Source organism: Amblyraja radiata, chromosome 36 (genome assembly GCF_010909765.2).
Source record: "Amblyraja radiata isolate CabotCenter1 chromosome 36, sAmbRad1.1.pri, whole genome shotgun sequence".
Classification (NCBI taxonomy): Eukaryota; Metazoa; Chordata; class Chondrichthyes; order Rajiformes; family Rajidae; genus Amblyraja; species Amblyraja radiata.
The window spans coordinates 13,303,948-13,330,199 of record NC_045991.1 but is presented as its reverse complement, the minus strand read 5'-3'; the positions used below and the strand labels follow the sequence as shown (position 1 = coordinate 13,330,199).

The 26,252-nt window shown below is 43.6% G+C and overlaps 1 protein-coding gene across 1 annotated transcript; it reads left to right on the top strand.

Moving 5' to 3' along the window:
* The first annotated feature begins 11,891 nt into the window (after positions 1 to 11,891).
* Positions 11,892 to 23,626, top strand: LOC116966224. Its single transcript, XM_033012370.1, has 5 exons — positions 11,892 to 11,913; positions 16,079 to 16,426; positions 16,505 to 16,765; positions 21,598 to 21,675; positions 23,511 to 23,626. Exons 1-5 carry the CDS (start codon positions 11,892 to 11,894, stop codon positions 23,624 to 23,626), a joined length of 825 nt encoding a protein of 274 aa, XP_032868261.1.
* The last annotated feature ends 2,626 nt before the right edge of the window (positions 23,627 to 26,252 follow it).

The following is a 26,252-nucleotide window of genomic DNA, read 5'->3' as shown; positions in this document are numbered from 1 at the left end:
TACTCAGGGTTCAGACAACACTTCTGTTGAAAGTGTTTGTGTCAGTGTAAAACACATCTTGTCAAGCCTTATTCGGCAAAGGAAAATGGGAATTTACTGAGCTCAAACATGCATTGGATGTGTTGAGACATGGAACCTCATCTTTTTAAATGGGAAGGGGGAAAAGGGGAAGTACAACGGGATCTGGGGGTCCTTGTTCATCAGTCTATGAAAGTAAGCATGCAGGTACAGCAGGCAGTGAAGAAAGCCAATGGCATGTTGGCCTTCATAACAAGAGGAATCGAATATAGGAGCAAAGAGGTCCTTCTGCAGTTGTACAGGGCCCTAGTGAGACCACACCTGGAGTCCCTCCAGCAGATTGTTGTTGTTTGTTTCAGGGAGAACAAGTCGATGTGTCCAATTTTCAGAAGGTCTTTGAATTTTAAATATGTGGATTAGGCAATATTAAACAGGCATGAATTGAAAATTATTTGGCAGACAGGAAACAGAGAGGAGACTTTGTTAGGGTGGCAGGTGGTGATGAATGATCCAGCATCAAGCCAGTTCATGAGTCTGTTATTTTCAATGTTCATCAATGGTATTGACAAGGAAACAAATTGAATGTTTCTAAGTTTGATGACATGAAACTGAGAGTAAATAGGAGAAGCAAAGAGGATGCAAAGAGGTTTCCAGGTGATGTCAGTCAGTTGAGTTACTTGTCAAATATACACAGATGCAGCAGGGAGTCATAGAGCTGTAGTGCATGGAAATAGACACATCAACCCAACACGCACATGCTGACCAAGATGTCCAACTGACCCCATCACAATTGGCTACGCCTGGCCCATGTCTCTCCAAACATGTCTTTGTGCTCTCCTTACCGGAGAAAGGGTTTTTCAGCCACACATGTAATGCAGCCAAGGCTGACCAGACTGATTCCTGGAACGGCAGGACTAATGTGTAAGGAGAGGAGGAGCTGACTGAGCCAGTAGTCGCTGGAGTTTGGAAGAGTTAAACATGACCTCTCTAAATTAAACAACATTCAAAGCAGAGCTAGACAGACTCGATACATAAAGATATTTCCAGTGACTGTAGGATCTGGAACAAGGGGTTTTGGATTCAAGATAAGGGGTGAAACATTTAGGGCTGAGACATTTCTTCATTGTGAATATGGTGAGCCATTGAAATTCACCCCACAGAAAATGGTAGATGGCAGATCACTGAATCTTGTTAAGTAGGGGATAGATTTATTTGATATAAAATGCATCAACATTTATCGGGAGAGAATTGAAATATGAGAATGTTTTGAATGATTGAACAGGCTCAAAGTGACAAATAATCCACCCCTGATTCTCTTTTGCATGTTTCAATAGGTTTTGGGATAGTTTGATGTTGTCTTTGTCCTTCACAATTCTGATGTTTATTTACACATTGTGAAATTTAGTCAGATAAAAAACAGGAAGTGAAACAGCCCACAGGTCAGAATAGACGAATCATTGTGGTTAAATTGCAACAGATCTTCCTGCAGCCTTGACCATTGCTCTGAATTTTGCATCATGTCCTGAATGTGATGGGAAAAGGCAGAATCCTTGCTCTCTTCAAACCTCACATTCTTTATATTCAAAAATAAACTTTATTTCAGAATAAAAAATATATACACCAAACTAGTCTGAAGAGTCCCAACTCAAAACTATCCCTGTTCAACAGGAATGCTGCCTGACACACTGAGTCACTCCAGTATTTTCTGTCTTTCCTTGGTAAAACAGCATCTGCAGTTCCATAATTCTATACACAACTAACACAAATGCTTTTGGTGTCTATACATTCAATAATGTCACACTCAGTAGTGTTTGTACCTGTCTTTACACAATATACTGTCATTTGGCCCCCTGGGGTGATATCCCTTCCATTGTATGAAGGTTGACCCACCAGACTCAGTCCTCAATGTCCAGCACGGGAAGTTCCCAAGACAGTGATCCACTCTAACAGAGTCTATATGTTGGCTGCACAAAGCTTCAGTACGTCCCTCGGCATGTTATCTTGCAGTCTGGAGTGGGCCAGTCAGCTACATCCCTAGATGGACATCTCTTTGTCATGTCGTTGTTTCATTCCTCAGCACAGTAACAGTGTGTGGGACATGGGGCCAATATTCCTGTCCCCATAATCCAGCCTTTGACCCACCGTGGGCAGCACCAGAACAGAAATAATGTATTTGAAGATTTGTCTTTAGAAACAAGTAAACAGAATGCGGTCTCTATATCACCAGCATCCTCAAGGAGAGACAACCTGCTATCCTTATACAGTCTGTGATGTACATGACAAGGGGGCACAATAATGTGGGTGACTGTGAAGTGATTCACAATTGGATCAGTTACAGGATAATTCAGGATGGCATGAAAGTGTCCACATTTAGTGGAAACATTAAAACAATGTGAAATGTTCAACTGTTTTTGTTTACCAGTCCTATAGAGCTGCATTCTGACATCCTGACTCTGATGTTCAATGGCCTTAGCAATGAAGGCAAGCATACCATACACATTCTTTTCCACCCTATCTACTAAGCACAATCCATACCCAGAATTGTTTGGTCAAGTTAGTGGAGTGACACAAATTGACCCAGTTAGTCACCATCATAACTTGGAAATACATTGCTGATCCTTCATTATCTGTGGGGCCTACTCCTATCATTTACGTCATTTACTAAACACATCATTTACTAAACACGCGAAATTTAGTTGAGGTAAAAAATAGCCCAGAGCTGAGAATAGACGGATCATTGTGGTGAAATTGCAAGACAGATTTTCTTGCAGCTTTGACCATTGCTCTAAATGATTCAGGACATGATGCAAAATTCAGAGCAATGGTCAAAGCTGCAGGAAGAGCTGTTGCAATTTAACCACAATGATTCGTCTATTCTCAGCTCTGGGTTGTTTCACTTCCCGTTTTTTATCTGACTAAATTTCACAATGTGTAAATAAACATCATAATTCTGAAGGACAAATACAACATCAAACTATCCCAAAACCTATTGAAACATGCAAAAGAGAATCAGGGGTGGATTATTTGTCACTTTGAGCCTGTTCAATCATTCAAAACATTCTCATATCCCAATTCTCTCCCGATAAATGTTGATGCATTTTACATCAAATAAATCTATCCCCTACTTAACAAGATTCAGTGACCTGCCATCTACCATTTTCTGTGGGGTGAATTTCAATGGCTCACCATATTCACAATGAAGAAATGTCTCAGCCCTAAATGTTTCACCCCTTATCTTGAGTCCAAAACCCCTTGTTCCAGATCCTACAGTCACTGGAAATATCTTTATGTATCGAGTCTGTCTAGCTCTGCTTTGAATGTTGTTTAATTTAGAGAGGTCATGCTTAAGTCTTCCAAACTCCAGTGACTACTGGCTCAGTCAGCTCCTCCTCTCCTTACACATTAGTCCTGCCATTCCAGTAATCAGTCTGGTCAGCCTTGGCTGCATTACATGTGTGGCTGAAAAACCATTTCTCCGGTAAGGAGAGCACAAAGATATGTTTGGAGAGACATGGGCCAGGCGTAGCCAATTGTGATGGGGTCAGTTGGACATCTTGGTCAGCATGTGTGTGTTGGGTTGATGTGTCTATTTCCATGCTCTACAGCTCTATGCCTCTCTGCTGCATCTGTGTATATTTGGCAAGTAACTCAACTGACTGACATCACCTGGAAACCTCTTTGCATCCTCTTTGCTTCTCCTATTTACTCTCAGTGTCAAGTCATCAAACTTAGAAACATTCAATTTGTTTCCTTGTCAATACCATTGATGAACATTGAAAATAACAGACTCAAGAACTGGCTTGATGCTGGATCATTCATCACCACCTGCCACCCTAACAAAGTCTCCTCTCTGTTTCCTGTCTGCCAAATAATTTTCAATTCATGCCTGTTTAATATTGCCTAATCCACATATTTAAAATTCAAAGACCTTCTGAAAATTGGACACATCGACTTGTTCTCCCTGAAACAAACAAAAACAATCTGCTGGAGGGACTCACTAGGGCCCTGTACAACTGCAGAAGGACCTCTTTGCTCCTATATTCGATTCCTCTTGTTATAAAGGCCAACATGCCATTGGCTTTCTTCACTGCCTGCTGTACCTGCATGCTTAAATTAAATTAAATTTTCTTTATTTATATAGCACATTTTTAGTCAACTTGCATTGACCCCAAAGTGCTTCACATAATTACATTCACACACACAGGCAAAGGTGGGTGACGTGTCTTGCCCAAGGACACAACGACAGTATGCACTCCAAGCGGGATTCGAACCGGCTACCTTCCGGTTGCCAGCCGAACACTTAGCCCATTGTGCCATCTGTCGACCACTTACTTTCATAGACTGATGAACAAGGACCCCCAGATCCCGTTGTACTTCCCCTTTTCCCCCTTCCCATTTAGAAAGATGAGGTTCCATGTGTCAACGCATCCAATGCATGTTTGAGCTCAGTAAATTCCCAGTTTCCTTTGCCGAATAAGGTTTGACAAGATGTGTTTTACACTGACACAAACACTTTCAACAGAAGTGATGTCTGAACCCTGAGTAGAAGAGGAAGAGGAAGGTCCTGTAGTTTCATAAGACACAGCACGAGACTGGGGAAGTCAGTGTGTCACCGTGCTTGGAGCTTTGCTGCCCAGTCTCTGGACTCGTTCACCATCAGTCTCTTCCCACAAGGTAGGCGACCTTACTACAGGTTCACTTCAGGTAAAGGTGTGGTTTAAATGGGATCTAGAAACGAAACTCCGAGTTCAATACTTTCTTTTTTTAATTTATTCATTTTTTTAATATAATTTTATTTATTAGTAGTGTACATTACAATAATATGCCATAAATAACATAATACATTTCCTGTACCACTTTATATTTTAAACTTTGAAAAGAAGAAAAGTAAAGAGAGTTAAATAGGATAGTAAGTGTGTGAAAGAGTGATCAAAAGAGACAGACAAAAAAAGTTCGAAAAAGAGTTAAGAAGCAAGCCATAGAAATAGAAGAAGTGAAAAAGAAAACAGAAGATATATTAAAAGTTAAAAAAGAGCTAAAAGGGATAAACCAACTTTGTATTTTTCCTCCCCCCTCACCAGGTCCTGAAACCATTTATTTTCAGAATTCTGTTGCACCTTATACTTGTAGTAAGTCGATAAATGGAGACCAAAGCTTTTGGAAATGGTCTGGTTTGCCTGCTAGAAGGAATCTCATATCTTCCAGTTGTAACGTTTCGAAAATATTTGAAATCCACATATTTATTGTTGGTGTTGGGGCGTTTTTCTAGAATTTAAGTATGAGTTTTTTCCCCATTATTAAACCGTAATTAAGTCGGCTCTTTTGGGACGCAGTTAGCTCAGGGCTGACTTCCATGGTTCCAAAAATAATCAATTCTGCGTTCGGTTTCGCTTTTAAATAATTTTGTAAAGATTTCAAAGATTTCATTCCAAAATGTTTGGATTTTTCTACAAAAAACAAAGGAATGTGCTATAGTTGCTTCATGGGATAGACATTTATCACAGATGGGGGAGACATTTGGAAACAGTTTACTTATTTTAGTTTTTGAGTAATATAATCTATGTAAGGTTTTATATTTCTAACGTGTGATATTCCACTCCTACAACCATTTATTAGACTGTACCAGTCTGTTCTGCTTTCGATTTTACAAGGACATAGAAACGTAATGAATAATGAAGAGAGACACAAAATGCTGGAGTAACTCAGTGGGACAGGCAGCATCTGGAGAGAAAGAATGGGTGATGTTTCGGGTCGAGACCCTTCTTCAGGTCCAGACTTCTTTGACCCGAAACGTCACCCATTCCTTCTCTGCAGAGATGCTGCCTGTCCCGCCCAGTTACTCCCGCCCAGTTACTTTTGTGTCTATATTCGGTGTAAAGCAGCATCTGCAGTTCCTTCCAACATGAAACTTTATCAATGCATTTCTGTCTCCATTATTTCCACTAGAAACTTAATGAATCTAAATTATCAGCATCTGCCATTTTACCCATTTGGGCTTTCTGGTCAATCTAATGTATCGCTGCTCATGTGGATTTTATTTTCCCCATTTCTCCGGCAATCCTCTGGGACTGATTGAGGATGTTCAACGTCCTCGCCGTTCTGTTGCCCGCTCGCTCAATTAATTGGCTGACTAGTGAGGTACAAATGAGTTTAAACCATTCTACCGAGAAGCTGGAAGGAAGTGGGTCAAAAATGAAACAGTCGACGTACAGATGAGTCGTTTCAGTCAAGGCAAAGCGACTGAATGTGGTTGTGAAATCCCAGATGACAGCAGTGATAATATTCCAGTGGCAGATTCCACAGAGGAATGGTTCTTCCCCGTGTAGTTGTGTGCGGTTAATTCTCAAATGGTCCTGGCCCAGGGTTTTCAAAGTGGCTGTGTTCAATACAACACATGCCAACTAGCTATTCACTGCAGCATTTCCTTTGCAAATGATTTAGTGGCCCTGTTTCGTTCAAGATCACACGACCATCAAACATTCTTCAGTATGATTTTACACACCATCGCCACTTCAAATGGTGACATTTGTTTTACAGAAATGCAAGGTGGTTATGTGGGTTATTTACAGAGGCTGTGAAGGTCTTGGTGCACTCTGTGATGTTGGGCTTGGAGAACATTGCAAGATGGTTATGTGGGTTATTCACAGAGGCTGTGAAGGTCTTGGTGCACTCTGTGATGTTGAACTTGGAGAACATTGCAAGATGCAGGAACTATTTGGATGCTAATGAAAATATTGGCTGCAGGTTCCTCCTTGAGTGAAAATAAAAGCTCGGGAGAAAATTTACATTCAATATTGTACTAAGTTTGAAAATAATGTATGATCCTGATTCTCAAATGTACCTCATTTGTAACCCCCTAAACCCACCGTGATGTGCTACATTTGGATATAGATTTAAACTGCTATAATGGTATATGGACATATGATGGTAGATGGACACACTGATCTGTTTTGTTGTCAATGCCTACTATGTTCTGTTGTGCTGAAGCAAACCAAGAATTTCATTGTCCTATCTGAATAGTGATGTGTTATATCTGGACTTTCAGAAGGCTTTCGACAAGGTCCCACATAAGAGATTAGTATACAAACTTAAAGCACACGGCATTGGGGGTTCAGTATTGATGTGGATAGAGAACTGGCTGGCAAACAGGAAGCAAAGAGTAGGAGTAAACGGGTCCTTTTCACAATGGCAGGCAGTGACTAGTGGGGTACCGCAAGGCCCGGTGCGGGGACTAGTGGGGCAGCGCAAGGCCCGGTGCGGGGACCAGCAGTGACTAGTGGGGCAGCGCAAGGGTCGGTGCGGGGACCAGTAGTGACTAGTGGGGCAGCGCAAGGCCCGGTGCGGGGACCAGCAGTGACTAGTGGGGCAGCGCAAGACTCGGTGCGGGGACCAGCAGCGACTAGTGGGGCAGCGCAAGGCCCGGTGCGGGGACCAGCAGTGACTAGTGGGGTACCGCAAGGCTCAGTGCTGGGACCCCAGCTATTTATGATATATATTAATGATTTGGACGAGGGAATTGAATGCAACATCTCCAAGTTTGCGGAAGACACGAAGCTGGGGGGCAGTGTTAGCTGTGAGGAGGATGCTAGGAGGCTGCAAGGTGACTTGGATCGGCTGGGTGAGTGGGCAAATGCATGGCAGATGCAGTATAATGTGGATAAATGTGAGGTTATCCACTTTGGTGGCAAAAACAGGAAAGTAGACTATTATCTGAATGGTGGCCGATTAGGAAAGGGGGAGATGCAACGAGACCTGGGTGTCATGGTACACCAGTCATTAAAAGTAGGCTTGCAGGTGCAGCAGGCAGTGAAGAAAGCGAATGGTATGTTAGCATTCATAGCAAAAGGATTTGAGTCTAGGAGCAGGTAGGTTCTACTGCAGTTGTACAGGGTCTTGGTGAGACCACACCTGGAGTATTGCGTACAGTTTTGGTCCCCTAATCTGAGGAAAGACATTCTTGCCATAGAGGGAGTACAGGGAAGGTTCACCAGACTGATTCCTGGGATGGCAAGACTTTCATATGAAGAAAGACTGGATAGACTCGGCTTGTATTCGCTAGAATTTAGAAGATTGAGGGGGGATCTTATAGAAACTTACAAAATTCTTAAGGGGTTGGACAGGCTAGATGCAGGAAGATTGTTCCGGATGTTGGGTAAGTCCAGAAAAAGGGGTCACAGTTTAAGGATAAGGGGAAAATCTTCTAGGACCAAGATGAGGAAAACATTTTTCACACACAGAGAGTGGTGAATCTGTGGAATTCTCTGCCACAGAAGGTAGTTGAGGCCACAGTTCATTGGCTATATTTAAGATGGAGTTAGATGTGGCCCTTGTGCCTAAAGGGATCAGGGGGTATGGAGAGAAGGCAGGTACAGGATACTGAGTTGGATGATCAGCCATGATCACATTGAATGGCGGTGCAGGCTCGAAGGGCCGAATGGCCTCTACAGCTGCACCTATTTTCTATGTTTCTATCAGGGACACATGATAATAAACTCACTTGAACTTGAACTTGAGCTAAAGCTCTAACACAGCTGCAAGGCGTGAATATTGACAATGTTCCCTTCGTTTCAAAACAGCAGATTCCCTCGTTTGCCATTATCTTAGACATTTGCCACCCACTAATAGCATTTAATATAAGGAGGTTCCAAGTCTAAACGTATCCAATATATTTGTGACCTCAGGAAATTCCCAATTTGGTTTGTCCAAATTAGATTTTACAAGATGATTTTTAATCTGACACAAACATTATCAACACAAATGGTGTGTGAATCCTGAGCTGGATAGAAAGAGGAAGGGTGTTTGCCCTTCCAAAGAAACTGTGTGAGACTGTGAATCTCAGTGTGTCGCCGTGCTTGGAGCTTTGTCACTCAGTCTCTGTACTCGTTCACCATCAGTCTCTTCTCACAAGGTAGGCGACCTCACTGCAGTCTAACTTCATGTCAAAGAGTGGTTTAACAGGTATCCACAAACTGAACAATGTTGGATGTCCTGTAAACTGTGATTTATCACTCATTCAATCAGCTTGTTCCACTTTAGATTTGACAAGGGAATACAAACTTTATTAATTTTGTTTCGTCTCCTTTATTTCCCACAGCTAAATGCCCAGCATATGCCATTTTCCTACTGGTGTCAATAGACAATAGACAACAGGTGCAGGAGTAGAGGCCATTCGGCCCTTCCAGCCAGCACCGCCATTCAATGTGATCATGGCTGATCATCCCCTATCAGTTCCCCGTTCCTGCCTTCTCCCCATATCCCCTGACTCCGTTATTTTTAAGAGCCCTATCTAACTATCCCTTAAAAGTATCCAGAGAACCTGCCTGCACCGCCCTCTGAGGCAGAGAATTCCACAGACTCACAACTCTCTGTGAGAAAAAGTATTTCCTCATCTCCGTTTCCTAGTCAATCTTAATTGAATACTTTTGTTCCCGTTTCGCCGGCAACGTCCTGGGACCGTTTGAGAATATTGAATGTTCCTTGCCATTGTGTTGTCTTCTCTGTTCATTAACTCACTAGCGAGGTCTGATTTAGTTGAGAACATTTTACCAGTGGTCGGATGTAATTGAGTCAAACATTAAAAAGGCGGAGTACAGATGAATGATTTGGGGAAAGGCAAACCGATAGCGGTTGAATATGGTGGTGAAATCCCAGATTACTGAAGTGACAATATTCCAGCAGCAGAATCCACCAAGTGAATGTATTTTCCCCGTGTACTTGTGTGCGGCCAATTCTAAAATGCCCCAGGGTCAGGAGTTTCAAACTGGCTGTACTCAATACAACATTTGCCAACTACCAATCTACTGGTCCTTAGTCTAAAACTGCACCTTGTTTCCAAACAGAGAATGTACAAAATGAGGCCGAGGTTTCTCTGCAACAGTTTGCCAGCTGGTTTGATGTTTTGTTTCTTTGTTTTCCTGCTTCGACCAGTTTCCACACAGAGTAAGTACTTTCTCTTCACCGGTCACAATCACCTTGCATTAATTATCATTGTCCGTGTAAACCCGCACCCCATTGTCAATCTCACTTTCCTCTCCACATCCCTGTATGTGTTGCTGCCTCACAAATCCACACCATCCTTGCTGGACCTCCATTCCACATCCCTGTATGTGTTGCTGCCTCCTCACAAACACACACCATCCTTGCTGGACCTCCATTCCACAACCCTGATTGTGTTGCTGCCTCACAAATCCACCCCATCCTTGCTGGACCTCCATTCCACATCCTTGAATGTGTTGCTGCTTCACAAATCCACCCCATCCTTGCTGGACCTCCATTCCACATCCCTGAATGTGTTGCTGCTTCACAAACCCACACCATCCTTGTTGGACCTCCATTCCACATCCCTGTATGTGTTGCTGCTTCAATAATCCACACCACCCTTGCTGGACCTCCATTCCACATCCCTGTATGTGTTGCTGCTTCAATAATCCACACCATCCTTGCTGGACCTCCATTTCTGAGCCCATCCCATCAACTCCCTCTCCTTCTCCTGCACCGACACGGTCCTTATGAAAGTCAGAAATGGCCTCATGTGAACTTGTTGCAGAGTTACACTCTCCCTCCTCATCCCGCTCAGCCTCTGCAGCCTTTGACACGGTTGTCCACACCATCCTCCCCAACATCTCCTCACCACAGTCCATGTGGGTGGATCTGCCTTCGACTTATCGATCCAGTCGCAGCCCGAGAACCAGACGCAATGTCTTCACTTCACGCTCCCACAAAGCCCCTTCAAAACCAGGTGTAGTTCCTCCACTAACCCCAACACAACCCCCTATCCCCACCTCCGTCTCCCTCCCTCCCTCCCTCCCTCCCCCCCCCCACTCACTCACTCACTCACTCACTCACTCATGTGATGAAATATCCCTGCATCAATCAGGCCAGGTTATTCCACACACACACATCTCTTCACAAACCGTGACTTCCTCGCTAGGGTTTCCAAGGAAGATCACAACTGTCTGGAATTAAATTCAGTTCAAAATTAATGATTACAGATATGGGGTGGGTGGGGAAAATGTGTTTTAAATGTTAATTCTTCATTGTTCGTATTCGCAACAGAAAACAGAAATCGAATGTATTTCTGGGATAATGGAGACGACATTGTGTTAAACGGACCGGACAATGCTGAGAAAGACACTGTTGTTGTCTGGGAATGGAAACCACACTCAGGGAAGGAAATCAGAAAATTGACGGCTTTTAGAAGAACGGGGTACTATTGGTTCAAAGAGAACGCCGCTGGCAACTTGTACCCGGGGATGAGTGTGAATCTCTATACCCTTGATCTAACAATTTATAAACCCACATTTAAATTGGCGGGAATTTTCACTTTGAATCAAACAGAACCGAGAAAGCAAATCCTGAAACAATATGAAATATTTGGGATGAAAGGTGAGTGGATGCGATAAGGATCAATAATGTTGAATTAATCTCTGTAAATAATGTCACCTATAATGAATGATGAGAGATGGCGGGAATTGTGAGACTTCTTCCACCCGGTGAAAAGTCAAACAACTGGGGATGTGATTTTGTTCATTGTTTCTGTAATGATCAGCAGGGATGGGTGATAATAGTTTGATGACTTCACTGGGAACAGTAAATCAATGAATCTAGCCACAGCGAATACCATGGTCTTCTTGCCGGCACACGGTAAGGTGATCGCGGCAAGCAAGGTGGTATGGAGCCAATGTGTCCGTGTAGTGGTCCCGGGGTAACACTGCTACTTAATGTTACCCTGTGACCAGGTGGATGGAAGTCCATCCATCACCTGTGGAACATGGGCTCTGTCATAGAGTTCAGCTCTTGAGACCAATCAGATACACCTAGAAGGAGTGGAAATAGATGCATATTCAACAGTTTGTGAATATTTGAAACAGAGCATGTGTAAATACAACAATGCCTGTATGTTTCCGGTTCCACCTGCAGTCCCACGGTGAACAGCCGGCATTTAACACAATCATCCCCTCCAAGCTGGTTACCAAACTCGCAGAACTGGGTCTCTGCACATCCCTCTGCAGTTGGATCATCGACTTCCTCATTCACAGACCACAGTCCGTTCGTATTAGTGGAAATGTGTCAGCCTCAATAACAATCAGCACGGGAGCACCTCAAGGCTGTGTGCTCAGTCCCCTGCTGTACTCACTCTATACTCATGACTGTGTAGCCGGACATAGTGCGAACTCCATCATCAAGTTCGCTGATGACACCACTGTTGTGGGGCGTATCACTGATGGGGATGAGTCAGAATATAGAAGAGAGAACGAGCAACTGTCCATATGGTGCCAGCACAATAACCTGGCCCTCAACACCAGCAAAACCAAGGAACTGATTGTGGACTTTGGAAGGGGTAGGATGGGGACCCACAGTACCGTTTATATCAACGGGTCGATGGTGGAAAGGGTCAAGAGCTTCAAATTTCTGGGCGTGCATCTTTCCAAAGATCTCTCCTGGTCCCAGAACACTGATGCAATTATAAAGAAAGCTCATCAGCGCCTCTACTTCCTGAGAAGATTACGGAGAGTCGGTTAGTCAAGGAGGACTCTCTCTAACTTCTACAGGTGCACAGTAGAGAGCATGCTGACTGGTTGCATCGTGGCTTGGTTCGGCAACTTGAGCGTCCAGGAGCAGAAAAGGATGCAAAAAGCTGTAAACACTGCCCAGTCCATCATCGGCTCTGACCTCTCTTCCATAGAGGGGATTTATCGCAGTCGCTGCCTCAAAAAGGCTGGCAGCATCATCAAGGACCCACACCATCCTGGCCACACACTCATCTCTCCGCTACCATCAGGTAGAAGGTACAGGAGCCTGAAATCTGCAACATCCAGGTTCAGGAACAGCTCCTTCCCCACAGCCATCAGACTATTAAACACAACTTCAAACAAACTCTGAACTATAACAGTCTATTGTACTTCATTTGTTTATTTATGTGTGTATATATAAATATTCTATGGTATATGGACACACTGATCTGTTCTGTATTGATGCCTACAATATTCTGTTGTGTTGCAGCAAGCAAGAATGTCATTATCCTATCTGGGACTTGACTTGTACAAACCACTACTCACTCTGAATCTCATTGATCTGTTTTTCACAGTTGAGGCAAGTCCACAGTGGCCTCTGCTGGGCAGTGACGTTACACTCAGCTGCACCATCTCCAGACTCTCAGATACAGTCAGTCTTCACTGGAGACCCATGGACTCATCCCAGCAGAACAGGGGCAACACTGATCAGATCCGCCTGAATAACACGGTCTATCTGATGGTTCGACACGTTACAGTGGAGGATGGGAAGCTGTATGTGTGTGATGTGCGGGAAAACGGAAACATTCTTCACACAAGTAACGGAGATTTTACTGTAAACAACAGTAAGTATGTACACCTCCCATTGGATATAGAAACATAGAAAACAGGTGCAGGGGGAGGTAATTCGGCCCTTCGAGCCAGCACCGCCATTCATTGTGATCATGGCTGATCGTCCCCAATCAATAACCCTTGCCTGCCGTCTCCCCACATCCCTTGGCTCCACAGGAACTGATCCTGAATCTATTGAACATTGGAAAATGATCACCAATGCATCCACTATTTCTAGAGCCGCCTCCCTGATGACCCTGGGATGCAGACCATCAGGCCCAGGGGATTTATCATCCTTCAGTCCCATTAGCCTACCCAATACCATTTGTCGCCTAATGAAAATTTATTTCAGTTCCTCTACCCCCTTAGATCTTCTGTCCTCCAGTACATCTGGGAGATTGTTTGTGTCTTCCTTAGTGAAGACAGATCCGAAGTACCTGTTCAACTCTTCTGCCATTCCCTTGTTGCCCATAATAATTTCACCCGTGTCTGCCTTCAAGGGACCCACATTAGACTTTGCTACTCTTTTCCCCTTAACATATCTAAAGAAGCTTTTACTGTCCTTCTTTATATTCCTGGCCAGCTTCCCCTCGTACTTCATCTTTTCAGCCCTTATTGCCCCTTTTGTTTCCTTCTGTTGTCCTATGAAAGTTTCCCAATCCTCTGACTTCCGGCTACTCTTTGTTGTGTTATACATCTTGTCTTTTAGTTTTATTCTATCCCTAACTTCTCTTGTCAGCCACGGTTGCCTCCTACTCCCCTTAGAATCTTTCTTCCTTTTTGGAATGAAATGATCCTGCCTCTTCCGGTTTATGCACAGAAATTCCTGCCATTGCTGTTCCACCTTCATTCCTGCTAGGATCCCTTTCCAGTCTACATTGGCCAGCTCCCCTCTCATGCCTTCATAGTCCCCTTTGTTCAACTGCATCACTGCCACTTCCGATTTAACCTTCTCCTTCTTAAATTGAGTAGACATTTGTATCACGGTGCTTCTTGTAATATTATATGTGCGCTCTGAGAAGAACTGTGCCAGTGACCAACTGCTCTCCAGTATAAAATGCTGCAATGATCAGGGAGAAGTTTCCAGAAAGTCTCTGTGTGGAGCAGCTGCCTGCTTGTCTCTGTGTGACAGACACACACACAGCACAGGATGGAGATGTCTTTCTGTAACCATTGTTCAGTAAAGTATTTTGTCAGTGTATCTTGCCATCAATGCTCCAGTATCTGAGACTGAGATACTGATACAGGGCTCATCTTGCCATCAATGCTCCAGTATCTGAGACTGAGATACTGATACAGGGCTCATCTTGCCATCAATGCTCCTGTATCTGAGACTGATACAGGACTCATCTTGCCATCAATGCTCCAGTATCTGAGACTGAGATACAGGACTCATCTTGCCATCAATGCTCCAGTATCTGAGACTGAGATACAGTTACAGGACTCATCTTGCCATCAATGCTCCAGTATCTGAGACTGAGATACAGATACAGGACTCATCTTGCCATCAATGCTCCAGTATCTGAGACTGAGATACAGATACAGGACTCATCTTGCCATCAATACTCCAGTATCTGAGACTGAGATACAGGACTCATCTTGCCATCAATGCTCCAGTATCTGGGACTGAGATACAGATACAGGACTCATCTTGCCATCAATACTCCAGTATCTGAGACTGAGATACTGATACAAGACTCACGTCAAAGTGTCAGATAGGAAGTGTAGTCACCAGCACTTGCTGCTCACACACACACTGGGGGTCCCGACCCACACATCAACACTGAACAACAATCCATCCCCTCTCCCCACACTGACCCTTCTCTCCGAGTCTGGTGTTGCTTGAAGTGATTCCAGCTGCTGCAGACTCTGGCTTGGGATCAGCATTCAGCTGGGAGCATGACCCGGGAACAGGGAAGGACAGGGAATCAATGGGTGTGAATGGGAGAGGGATGGTGGGAATAATGGGAATGAACCGATCCACTTGATGTGCCAACGTGTCCGGGTCAGTCCCCGTGCAGGCATCCTCTGGGCTGCTTCTGTCCACAGCCTGAACCTGAACCTGAACCCGAACCCGAACCTGAACCTGAACCCGAACCTGAACCCGAACCTGAACCTGAACCTGAACCCGAACCTGAACCCGAACCCGAACCTGAACCTGAACCTGAACCTGAACCTGAACCCGAACCTGAACCTGAACCTGAACCTGAACCTGAACCTGAACCCGAACCTGAACCTGAACCCGAACCCGAACCTGAACCCGAACCCGAACCTGAACCTGAACCCGAACCTGAACCTGAACCCGAACCTGAACCTGAACCCGAACCTGAACCTGAACCCGAACCTGAACCCGAACCTGAACCTGAACCACCTCCTGCAGACTGACAGAGACATTCACCTCCAACACCGCTCTCGGGAGTCTCCAGGAGGTTTCATTCCATCCTGGGACATTCCCGGACAGTCCGGGTGTGGGGGCCAACCTCATGTTGAAATGTAGAGTGGAATATCCAAACTTCACTGCAACTTACTGCCGTACAGCACATTGTATTTTATAAAGATCTGATGAGTTTAGTGCGGCATTCATGAAAGATGTTACATTTGAAGCTTGATCAGTTGAACAAAACACCACAAATGTTTATAAGAATACGGTTGAGAATCTGTGTATGGCACAGTAACTGTAATACTGAAAGGAGTTATCCTCTGTCTCTCTGATACAGATTTACTTTATGGGAGCTACACACTTTACCGCTCCAGCACCGGTCACAGTGAACTTCACCTGGTTTGTTCTGGGAGTTATGGTCGTAACTATGCCAGTGCTCAGTGGACCTGGTCACCTCGTCCCCTGCAACAGTTGAAAGTAATAGCATCTGCAGAACGTTCTCAGCCCATCATCACCAATGTCAAAGGTACCAACTTCGTGAATCGACTGGTGACCTCAGGGAAACACTTCGATGGCAAGGATTTCAATGTGAGGATTGTCCCCGTTGTGTTTCAAGATGCCGGACTTTACGTCTGTTATCTGGAATCAAATCCATTTCCCACCATTGATCTAATCACAGTGAAAGGTAGGAGTCAGAATGTTGCCACTGAGTTTACTGATGAACTTATTGTTTAAAATGTAAACAACCTGCTTGTTTCCACAGTCACAGCTGAACCGTCTGATGCAGTGACTGAGGGAGACAACGTTACCCTGACCTGCTCTGTGTCTCACGTCACTGGGTCAATGAGACTGGTTTGGATCAATGGCGATGGCAAACGTGTTGGAGAAAAGGCACTGACTGAGGAAGAGAAATCACCGAGTCTGGTTATTCAGAAAGCTGAGAGAGGCAGAGGGAACTGGAGATGTGTTTTGTTTCATCAACACCTGCCCCGGCTTTTTGTCCCGTACTATCAGAAGGACAGTAGTAAGTGATAAGGGTTTGTTCTTCATACTTAGAGTCATGATTGAGTTTTGATGTCGCTTATTGATCATGAAATTTGGGTGGAATATTTTCTTCCAGTTTGAGTGATCTAACTCTGTTATGATCAATCAATTCTCAAATTTCAACTAACAATTCCCGATCACCACTTCTCCCCCCTCCTTCATTGTGCACGCATTTATCCCACCGCCCAGTGATCCTATTCTCTTCCCTTCCTCTTTCAACTCATTTCCCACCCCTTCCAATTGCAGAGTTTTCCTTTCATGTTCTTACTCCACTTCCACCCATATCCCTCCCTCTGTTACTGATCTGACTGTAGATCAGTCAGTATTAGTTGACCTGATCTATGTCATGTTTTACTGCATGCCGCTGTGTACTCAAACACTCATCTGGTTGAACCAGGATTTATATAAAGGACTTCAAGATTGTGTAAAAGGAAACACGATAGAAACGAAACAGAAATGGGAATTGGAAATGAATATTATTATTACTGATGAAAAGTGGGAAAAGACATGTCTTTTGTTCATACGTTAACAAACAGGGATAAATATGGGCCAGGAAACCAGGAGACCAAGGTATGTATCTCCACTGCACTTTGGTGGTTCAAACTTCAAGTGAAAACTTTGCCTTGTTTACCATCCTAACATGGTCATAATTTAGGGAACACTGTGTTTCCATGGACTCTGATTTTATACACATGGTGTTATCCCACAATTAAATGTATCTGACGTACATCTGAAGTCATGTTCCTGGTCATTATGGTGGATCTCATTATTAATGGGGTACAGTTTAAACACTGGATTGTTGCTTGTTTAAAATCAAACCAAATTAAAGTCTTAATCAGAACATAAAATACTTATTTTCCAGAAACCAATGTGACCCCAGTACCTGACATGAGCCATGTTACTGAATATACGTCTGTGACTAGAAACACAAAGCAACAAGGTAAATAGATGACTCTGTCAATAAATCTCTAGTTGTACAGGTATTGTATTTGATGAAGCAACCTATTTCACATTTCACATATTATTACTGATGAAATGTGGGAAAAGACATGTCTTTTGGCTCATACGTTAACAAACAAGTTTCTTATAGAAACTTACAAAATTCTTAAGGGGTTGGACAGGCTAGATACAGGAAGATTGTTCCCGATATTGGGGAAGTCCAGAACAAGGGGTCACAGTTTAAGGATAAGGGGAAAATCTTTTAGGACCGAGATGAGGAAAACTTTTTTCACACAGAGAGTGGTGAATCTCTGGAATTCTCTCCCGCAGAAGGTAGTTGAGGCCACACAGTTCATTGGCTATATTTAAGAGGGAGTTAGATGTGGCCCTTGTAGCTAAAGGGATCAGGGGGTATGGAGAGAAGGCAGGTACAGGATACTGAGTTGGATGATCAGCCATGATCATATTGAATGGTGGTGCAGGCTCGAAGGGCCGAATGGCCTACTCCTGCACCTATTTTCTATGCTTCTATGTCTAAACAGCCCCGCCTGCAGGGAGTTTGAATGGAAAACTAGAATGAGAGTATTTCAGACTCCTCTTATGTTAGCAAGATACAGCAACATCTCAGATTTATGCTGGAGACAATGCGGGAAGATTGGTGATCATACACATATTTTGTGGGATTGTCCCAAATTGTATCAATATTGGAGAGACATTCAGACGGAGATCAAGCTAATCTTGGGGGTGGATCTACCTCTGGAGCCGGCATGCTTCATACTGGGAGAGACTCCAGAAAATATAGATACCAAAACATAGAAACATAGAAACATAGAAAATAGGTGCAGGAGTAGAGGCCATTCGGCCCTTCGAGCCTACACCACCATTCAATATGATCATGGCTGATCATCCAACTCAGTATCCCATCCCTGCATTCTCTCCATACCCCCTGATCCCTTTAGCCACAATGGCCACATCTAACTCCCTCTTAAATATAGCCAATGAACTGTGGCCTCAACTACCTTCTGTGGCAGAGAATTCCACAGATTCACCACTCTGTGTAAAAAATGATTTTCTCATCTCGGTCCTAAAAGATTTCCCTCTTATCCTTAAACTGTGACCCCTAGTTCTGGACTTCCCCAACATCGGGAATAATATTCCTGCAGCTAGCCTGTCCAACCCCTTAAGAATTTTGTAAGTGTCTATAAGATCCCCCCTCAATCTTCTAAATTCTAGCGTGTCAGACATGCTTGCTTGGGGTGTTGCTGTTGATTGCAAAGAAGATGATTACAGAGTCATGGAGAAATGTAAAGCTACCAAATGTTCAACAGTGGGTGGAGGGAGGGAAAGATTGAAAAGTGTATATATGATGGAAAGTATAACAGCTAAACTCCAGTTAAGGACGGATGCTTTCAACATTATGTGGACATCGGTATTACTACAACTGCCAAGACTGATTAAGGACACAATTTCTCCATAGCCCCAGTGGAGGGGAGGAGTTCGATTGGTATTGTATACGTGTATTTGGAACCATATGTACAGACATGTGTGTGACTGTGTATAAGTACATACATAGTGGCAATCAATGACAAAATATGTTATTCTAGTGACATACAAGTGTCTGGTTTAACATAACGGGTGATTATATATTAAGTTGGATTAAATATGATGAGCTTGCGTGGGTGCCTGTGAATGTGATGCTTCTGTGACAGAACTCTAGGATGATCTGATGTGATGCTGACAGCTGCGTCAGTGTGATTTGTATATCTTGTTTGTATGTGGACTTTGTCTTGTTAATAAATGTTGAGTGTTGGCTCGAGGGGCTGAATGGCCAACTCCTGCACCTATTGTCTATTGTCTATTTTCAAAGATCCTTTCTTTGAATCTGACAAAACATGAACTCACTTCTTTCCCATTTCACAGATACTGCTCAAACGGCTGAATATTTCTAATATTTACAGTTCTTGTGCTCCTGGTTAGAGAGGATTGAAGCACAAGGGCAATATCCACTCTGTTGTCAGCAGTGCTCATTCAACCATTGTTCCAGGCTTAGATTATGATAGACATTTGTCCACTATACAATGGGAAGTATCACAGCTGAATCAGCTCCTTTATCAGCCAACCATCAGCTCCCATCTCCTGCCTGACAAATGTCAGCTGATTGTAACCAAGAAATAGAAACGTGTGTGAATGTTTACAGTCTCTAACTGATGGCTACTGAGGCAAGTTGTGGCTCTCTGATCTTTGTACTCGGCTTGTACTCGCTAGAATTTAGAAGATTGAGGGGGGATCTTATAGAAACTTACAAAATTCTTAAGGGGTTGGACAGGCTAGATGCAGGAAAATTGTTCCCGATGTTGGGGAAGTCCAGAACAAGGGGTCACAGTTTAAGGATAAGGGGGAAATCTTTTAGGACCGAGAGGAGAAAAACATTTTTCACACAGAGTGGTGAATCTCTGGAATTCTCTGCCACAGAAGGTAGTTGAGGCCACACAGTTCATTGGCTATATTTAAGAGGGAGTTAGATGTGGCCCTTGTGGCTAAAGGGATCAGGGGGTATGGAGAGAAGGCAGGTACAGGATACTGAGTTGGATGATCAGCCATGATCATATTGAATGGCGGTGCAGGCTCGAAGGGCCAAATGGCCTCTACTCCTGCACCTATTTTCTATTTTTCTATGTTTTTAAGTAAGGTCAATTAATCTGGGGAAAAAAGACACAATGTGCTGGAGTAACTTAACGGGTCAGCCGGAATCTCTGGAGAACATGGATAGGTGAGGTTTTAGGTCTGGACCCTACTTCAGACTAAAGGGCTGCGACCTGAAATGTCACCTGCCTAACCTGCTGAGTTTCTCCAACACCTTGTGTCTTTTATTGGTAAACTATCATCTGTAGTACCTTGTGTCTCAGTTAATCTGGATCACAAGTTAAACTCAAGACTTCTGATCTAAATTAGTCAGTGTGGTTAATGCCTGGTCTTTGGGGAAGCTTTTGAATGATGAGCATTTATTCTACAAATGTGAACTGTGTGTTTATTATTTTGACAGGGAATTACACTTTCATTATCAGATTTGTTGGAATTAGCGGAGGCCTGGCTCTTCTCCTCGTCATTATACTGGCAGGGGTGTGGTGTCAAAGAAGGCACAAGCCTACAGGTAAAGTACATGAAGACATCCTTAATGCAGCACAGATTCCCCCAAATTATCAATGACAATGTTATCTTTGTTACAAGGAGAAAATAACAATATATTTTGGATAAGAAAAGTATCTGTTTGTGCTTATGTTGTTGACAAATTGATTTCAGACTTGTGGTCAATTGAAGCATTATTTATGCAATGTGGATTGTCCTGTGTACCTGAGTTGCCGTGGGGAGTCAGCTGTATGATGCTGTTCAGGTGGTGATCTGCAATGATCTGACCATGTGGTGATTGTGTCACCATCCCCGGTGTAAACCATTATCAAATAAACATGCCAGAAGATGAAGTATAGCTAGTGTAGTCATGTAGAAAATATGGTCTCCAATTTGTCCTCAATATGTTCCTATTTACTGAGGGATAAATATGGGCCAGGAAACCAGGAGACCAAGGTATGTATCTCCACTGCACTTTGGTGGTTCAAACTTCAAGTGAAAACTTTGCCTTGTGTACCATCCTAATATGGGTCATAATTTAGGGAACACTGTGTTTCCATGGACTCTGATTTTATACACATGGTCTTATCCCACAATTAAATGTATCTGACGTACATCTGAAGCCATGTTCCTGGTCATTCTGGTGGATCTCATTATTAATGGGGTACAGTTTAAACACTGGATTGTTGCTTCTTTAAAATCACACCGAATTAAAGTCTTAATCAGAAAATAATACTTATTTTCCAGAAATCAATGTGACCCCAGTACCTGGGATGAGCCGTGTTCCTGAATATATGTCTGTGAGTAGGAACACAAAGCAAGAAGGTAAATAGATGACTCTGTCAATGAATTTCTAGTTGTACAGGTGTTGTATTTGATGAAGCAACCTATTTCACATTTCACAGTTTTGTAACAAGAATGTGAGGAAGGGAACCTCAAACACACAAACTAATTGATCAATTCAACAGTCTCTCTCTCTTGTGTCAATTCACCCCTCAGCCACAATCTTCCTCATCCAACTGCAGGTCTTACTCTGCATTGGTCAATTGACTAATTTTCACTGGACTATCATGGCCAACCCATCAATGTTGAGACATCATCATGAACAACATATTCACACTCCTCATTTATTGTTGATCCTAATTAACAGCTTGGTTAGTGGCCCTCTAAAGAATGGACAACACTTGCCCTTCCAAAAATCACCATCCCTTTCACAAAATATCATCTAGCATTAAATGCCTCCAATTCACTTTGCCACTAGTTCAGGTTTTATTTTAAAGTGAAAATAACAACAACATTTCAGAATGGTTTGAGCATCATTAATAGATGGTGGATAGGTGATGTTTCAGATCGAGACCCTTCTTGTGAGTCTGAAGAAGGGTCACGACCTGAAACATCACCTTATACATGTCCTCCAGAGATGCTGCCTGGCCTGCAGAAGTACTCCAGCACTTTGTGTCCCTTTGTGTATTAACCAGCATCTGCAGTTCTTTGTTTCCACCTCAGACAGAATCAGAATCAGGTTTTATTTGCCAAGTATGTTTTGCAACATACGATGAATTTCATTGGCCAGGTCAGTCATACAATTAGAAAGGAACAGACACAAAACACATTTTAACATGAACATCCACCACAGTGACTCCTACACATTCCTCACTGTGATGGAAGGCGAAATAAAGTTCAAGTCCTTCACTAGTGTTCTTCCTCGGCCATGGGCCTCGAGCCTCCGTTAACGGGACGATCTTGACTCCCGTAGCCGGTGGCGTTCAGATCCTGCATCAGGGGGGATGTCAGCTCCCCCACGTCGGGCGTTTAAACCTAGTGTCAGGGCTGGTTGAGCCTTCTGCGGCGTTGGAGCTCCCAACTATCCTCTCCTGAGACTGCGAGCCATTGATGGTAAGTCCACAGGCCGTGGTGGGAGCGCTCCCAGGCAAGGGATCCGCTCCGGTGTTAAGTCCGCGCTCCACGGTGGGGCTCATGACAGTCCGAGGCGGCTTTTCAACTCCAACGATGGTAGGCCGCAGAGCCCGGAGAATGTGATCTGAAAAATGATCACCTCCCCCGGAAGGTAATAACCTGACAAAAAAAGTTTCCTCCCTCTCCCCACATAAAACAAACTGAAGTACATTAAAACAAACTTTAAACAAACACTAAAATAACAAAAGGATGAAAAAACGAACATACTGCCGGCAGGGCTGGCCATCTGGAGTACCTCTGCAGTGGTGGTCAAATGGTGGACAGTATTGTTTTTGCCAGAATTTAGACCACATTTCTGATGAATCTGATGAACAACAGAGTAATCTTTCTTGAAAAATCTGAAGGAACCTTTCAATAAATCAGACATTGCTCGTGTTTTAATGAGAACAATATAAATTCCTTACCTTGTCCCACAGTATGGACCAATTGTGTTCCACTGTGTTCCACTGTAAAGGCATCGATTGTATTCATATATTGTCTTTCTGCTGATGCAACAAAAGCTTTTCCCTGAACCTGGGCACACATGACAATAAACTAAACTGAACCTCAGCTGATCATATCTCCCCATATTCCTTGATCTTAGTCCACATATGACTTGTCTCTAATTTGTGTTTTGGAGTTTTTTTTCCACTAACCAGTGGTCTTTGTAATGTATGCTTCATTTATGTGTTGTGTTGCCTTAGTCCAAATGCCTCTGATGCTGCTGCTGCTGCAGGCAACATTGTCATTGTATCTGTTCCTGTGTCTCGCCATTGGTGTGTATCCGTCAATGAATTCAACAACTCCTAAAATGTACTGAATGATTTGGCTCCAGTCAAATCTGTGGTGGAGAATGTAACATATTCTTTGTTCTCCTCATCTTAATCCTTATTGTCTCTTGTCTTAAACCTTTACCCCTGGTCATGGTCTCCCCCCAACAGGGAACATCTTCCTCCATCCAGACTGGTCTACCTGTTGGAATTGTCTATGTTTCCATGAGAACCATTGTCATTCTTCTAAACTCCACGAGCCAAATTAACTCAAATTCTCTTTGTAATTTCCACCGTCCCAGGAAGAAGTCAAAACAAGGAGGTTAGGAGATGTGACTTTTCATGGAGGGTTTTTTCAAACTGCTGGAGGTAGTCTGTGGGCCGAGCAGCATCTATGGAGGGAAAACAATGATCAGCGTTTCGTATCGTGACCCTGCATTGAATTAAATCATCATTTTTCAAATACAAATAAATTCTTTGTTTCCAACTTATTTCCACAGATACAGAGGAAGGTATTCACTATGGACCCATCTCCTTCCAGCCTAAAGCACCTGGTGGTAAAATGACTTTATTTAAATATGTTTTAATCTTTTATCACAGTGAGGATTATTGGCACTGAGTAATCTGAAACCCTGCTGCCTTTGCCCACCTTACAACAGCATCAGGCATTCCTGGGATAAAGTCCCTCATCCTGCTCATCAACATGAAGTGGGACAGTCAGCTGAGGCTCAGTTAGGAGCCCAACCTTCTCCAAGTGTGTTCTGGTCCCCTAAACTACAGGGAGTGTGTTCTGGTCCCCTAACCTACAGGGAATGTGTGCTGGTCCCCTAAACTACAGGGAGTGCGTTCTGGTCCCCTAACCTACTCTCTAAGTGGGTTCTGGTCCTCTAACCTACTCTGTGGGTTCTGGTCCTCTAACCTACTCTGTGGGTTCTGGTCCCCTAGCCTACTCTGTGGGCTCTGGTCCCCTAGCCTACTCTGAATAGGTACAATAGCCACTCCAGAGATACAACCAGTGACATCCAGGCTGCTGTTACAACACTGTTGTGCATTGGCGTTGGTGATGGGGAGTGAAACCAAGACACCATTTATGTCCATCTGAAGAACATTCTTCTGCACAACTCCTGACTGAGCTCGAAGTGATCAGCACAATCTTCCTTGAATTACAATATATTTTTGATATTGATTAGTAGGACTGGATGTTACAATCCCTAAGGTTCGTCACCACTACTGACACCCGATATTCTTGGGGGTGACCACTAGATGATTTTGCTACCAATCAGACACATCTTCAGTTTTGTACCTCAACGTCACTGGGTGTTTCGGCCTTTTATCACAAGACACCCACCCTCAGTCGAGGCAGGCCCACCGCAGGGTGATCAGCCCTGGGTGTGTGTCTTATGGTTAGCCTCTAGTTGGTCAGTCACGTGGCAGCCCAGACAGCATCTTTTCTCTTCAGCCACAGCCAGTGACTGCTCCATTCTGCTTTTATCCTTCCATCTTCCTCGCTACCGCTGACTGTGGCCGGTTGGGCTCTGGACTCGTGTCCTCCGTTGGTAGGACTGTACTTGGTTGAGCTTCACCTGGGGTGCTGATTCCCTGTGGACTGTGGTGGTCAACCTGCCACTGGGCTTCACTCGACTGGTTTGGCCTTCCTCTTAGAAGGTCGTGGTCAATGCGAGGCCCCACACCAAGCTCTCCCAGGCACTTTTCCCTGCCCTGGTGGATCTTGAGACTCTTCTCTGATGTTATCTTTTCCCAGCCACAGATGCAGCTTCGTAGCTTATGTCCTGCCAGGGCTGCTGCTCTGTCAATTGCTGTGCTAGTTCTCTTGTTCATAGTCGATTCCTTCTGTAGCAATATAAGGGTGTCTTGTTCATGGTGACCATTCCTGCAGCTCACTGTAAATGCAGAGGTATGACAGATGGGTTTTCTGGAATTCAATGTCTTGTTGATCCACTGTCAGGAAGAGCAAAATGTAGTAAGCTTTAGACGTTTATATTCCATTTGTCGTTTCCTTTGTCAACATCATCCACCAATGTCATTTTTAATTGTGATGTTTGCATTTATTACAGGCAGCAGCGATAATACACTGTCCTCCAATCAAGCATCAGGCACTGTATGTATATTGATTCTTGTTGTTGAAATCCCAGATCGTACAAGTATGAATTAAAGCTGTAATCTGTTTACTGATCTAAACAGCGACAACAGCAACAGAAATACAATTGGTATATCTTTCTCTTTCAGAACCTTGTTTCTTCAAAGGAAGAGGAGTCTGTCATCTATGCTGAAACAGCAAAAACATAAACATGAAGAGAGTGGAAAGTAAAGGCTTGGACTTTGACAAGCGCAACGTTGCCATTTTTGGAATTGAATTTTTTACTTCATCTATATTACTAAAACTAAGATCTTGACCAATTTCTGACTTTCTATTTCGTGATTTCCGAAAGAACGCCGCCACTTACGGCCATGAGTTTTGGCATCCTCGCCCAGAGTCCCCCTCCGCTGAGCTGGACCGGAGGCTTTTTCCCACCGATGGAAAATCAGAGAGTTGTTAATGTTTTAGTATTGATTGTGAGTGTGTGAGTGTGTGTGTGTGTATGTGAGTGGGTGAGTGTGTGTGTGTGTGGGTTTTCAGAAATGTTTTGGTTGTAAATGTTTGCAAATTTGGAGACT

Coding starts and splice junctions, on each gene's coding strand:
- LOC116966224 (XM_033012370.1), top strand. CDS start 11,892: ATGTGTAAATACAACAATGCCT. Junction 11,914..16,078: donor GTGTAAATACAACAATGCCT/GTATGTTTCCGG, acceptor TCTCTGATACAG/ATTTACTTTATGGGAGCTAC. Junction 16,427..16,504: donor TGATCTAATCACAGTGAAAG/GTAGGAGTCAGA, acceptor TTGTTTCCACAG/TCACAGCTGAACCGTCTGAT.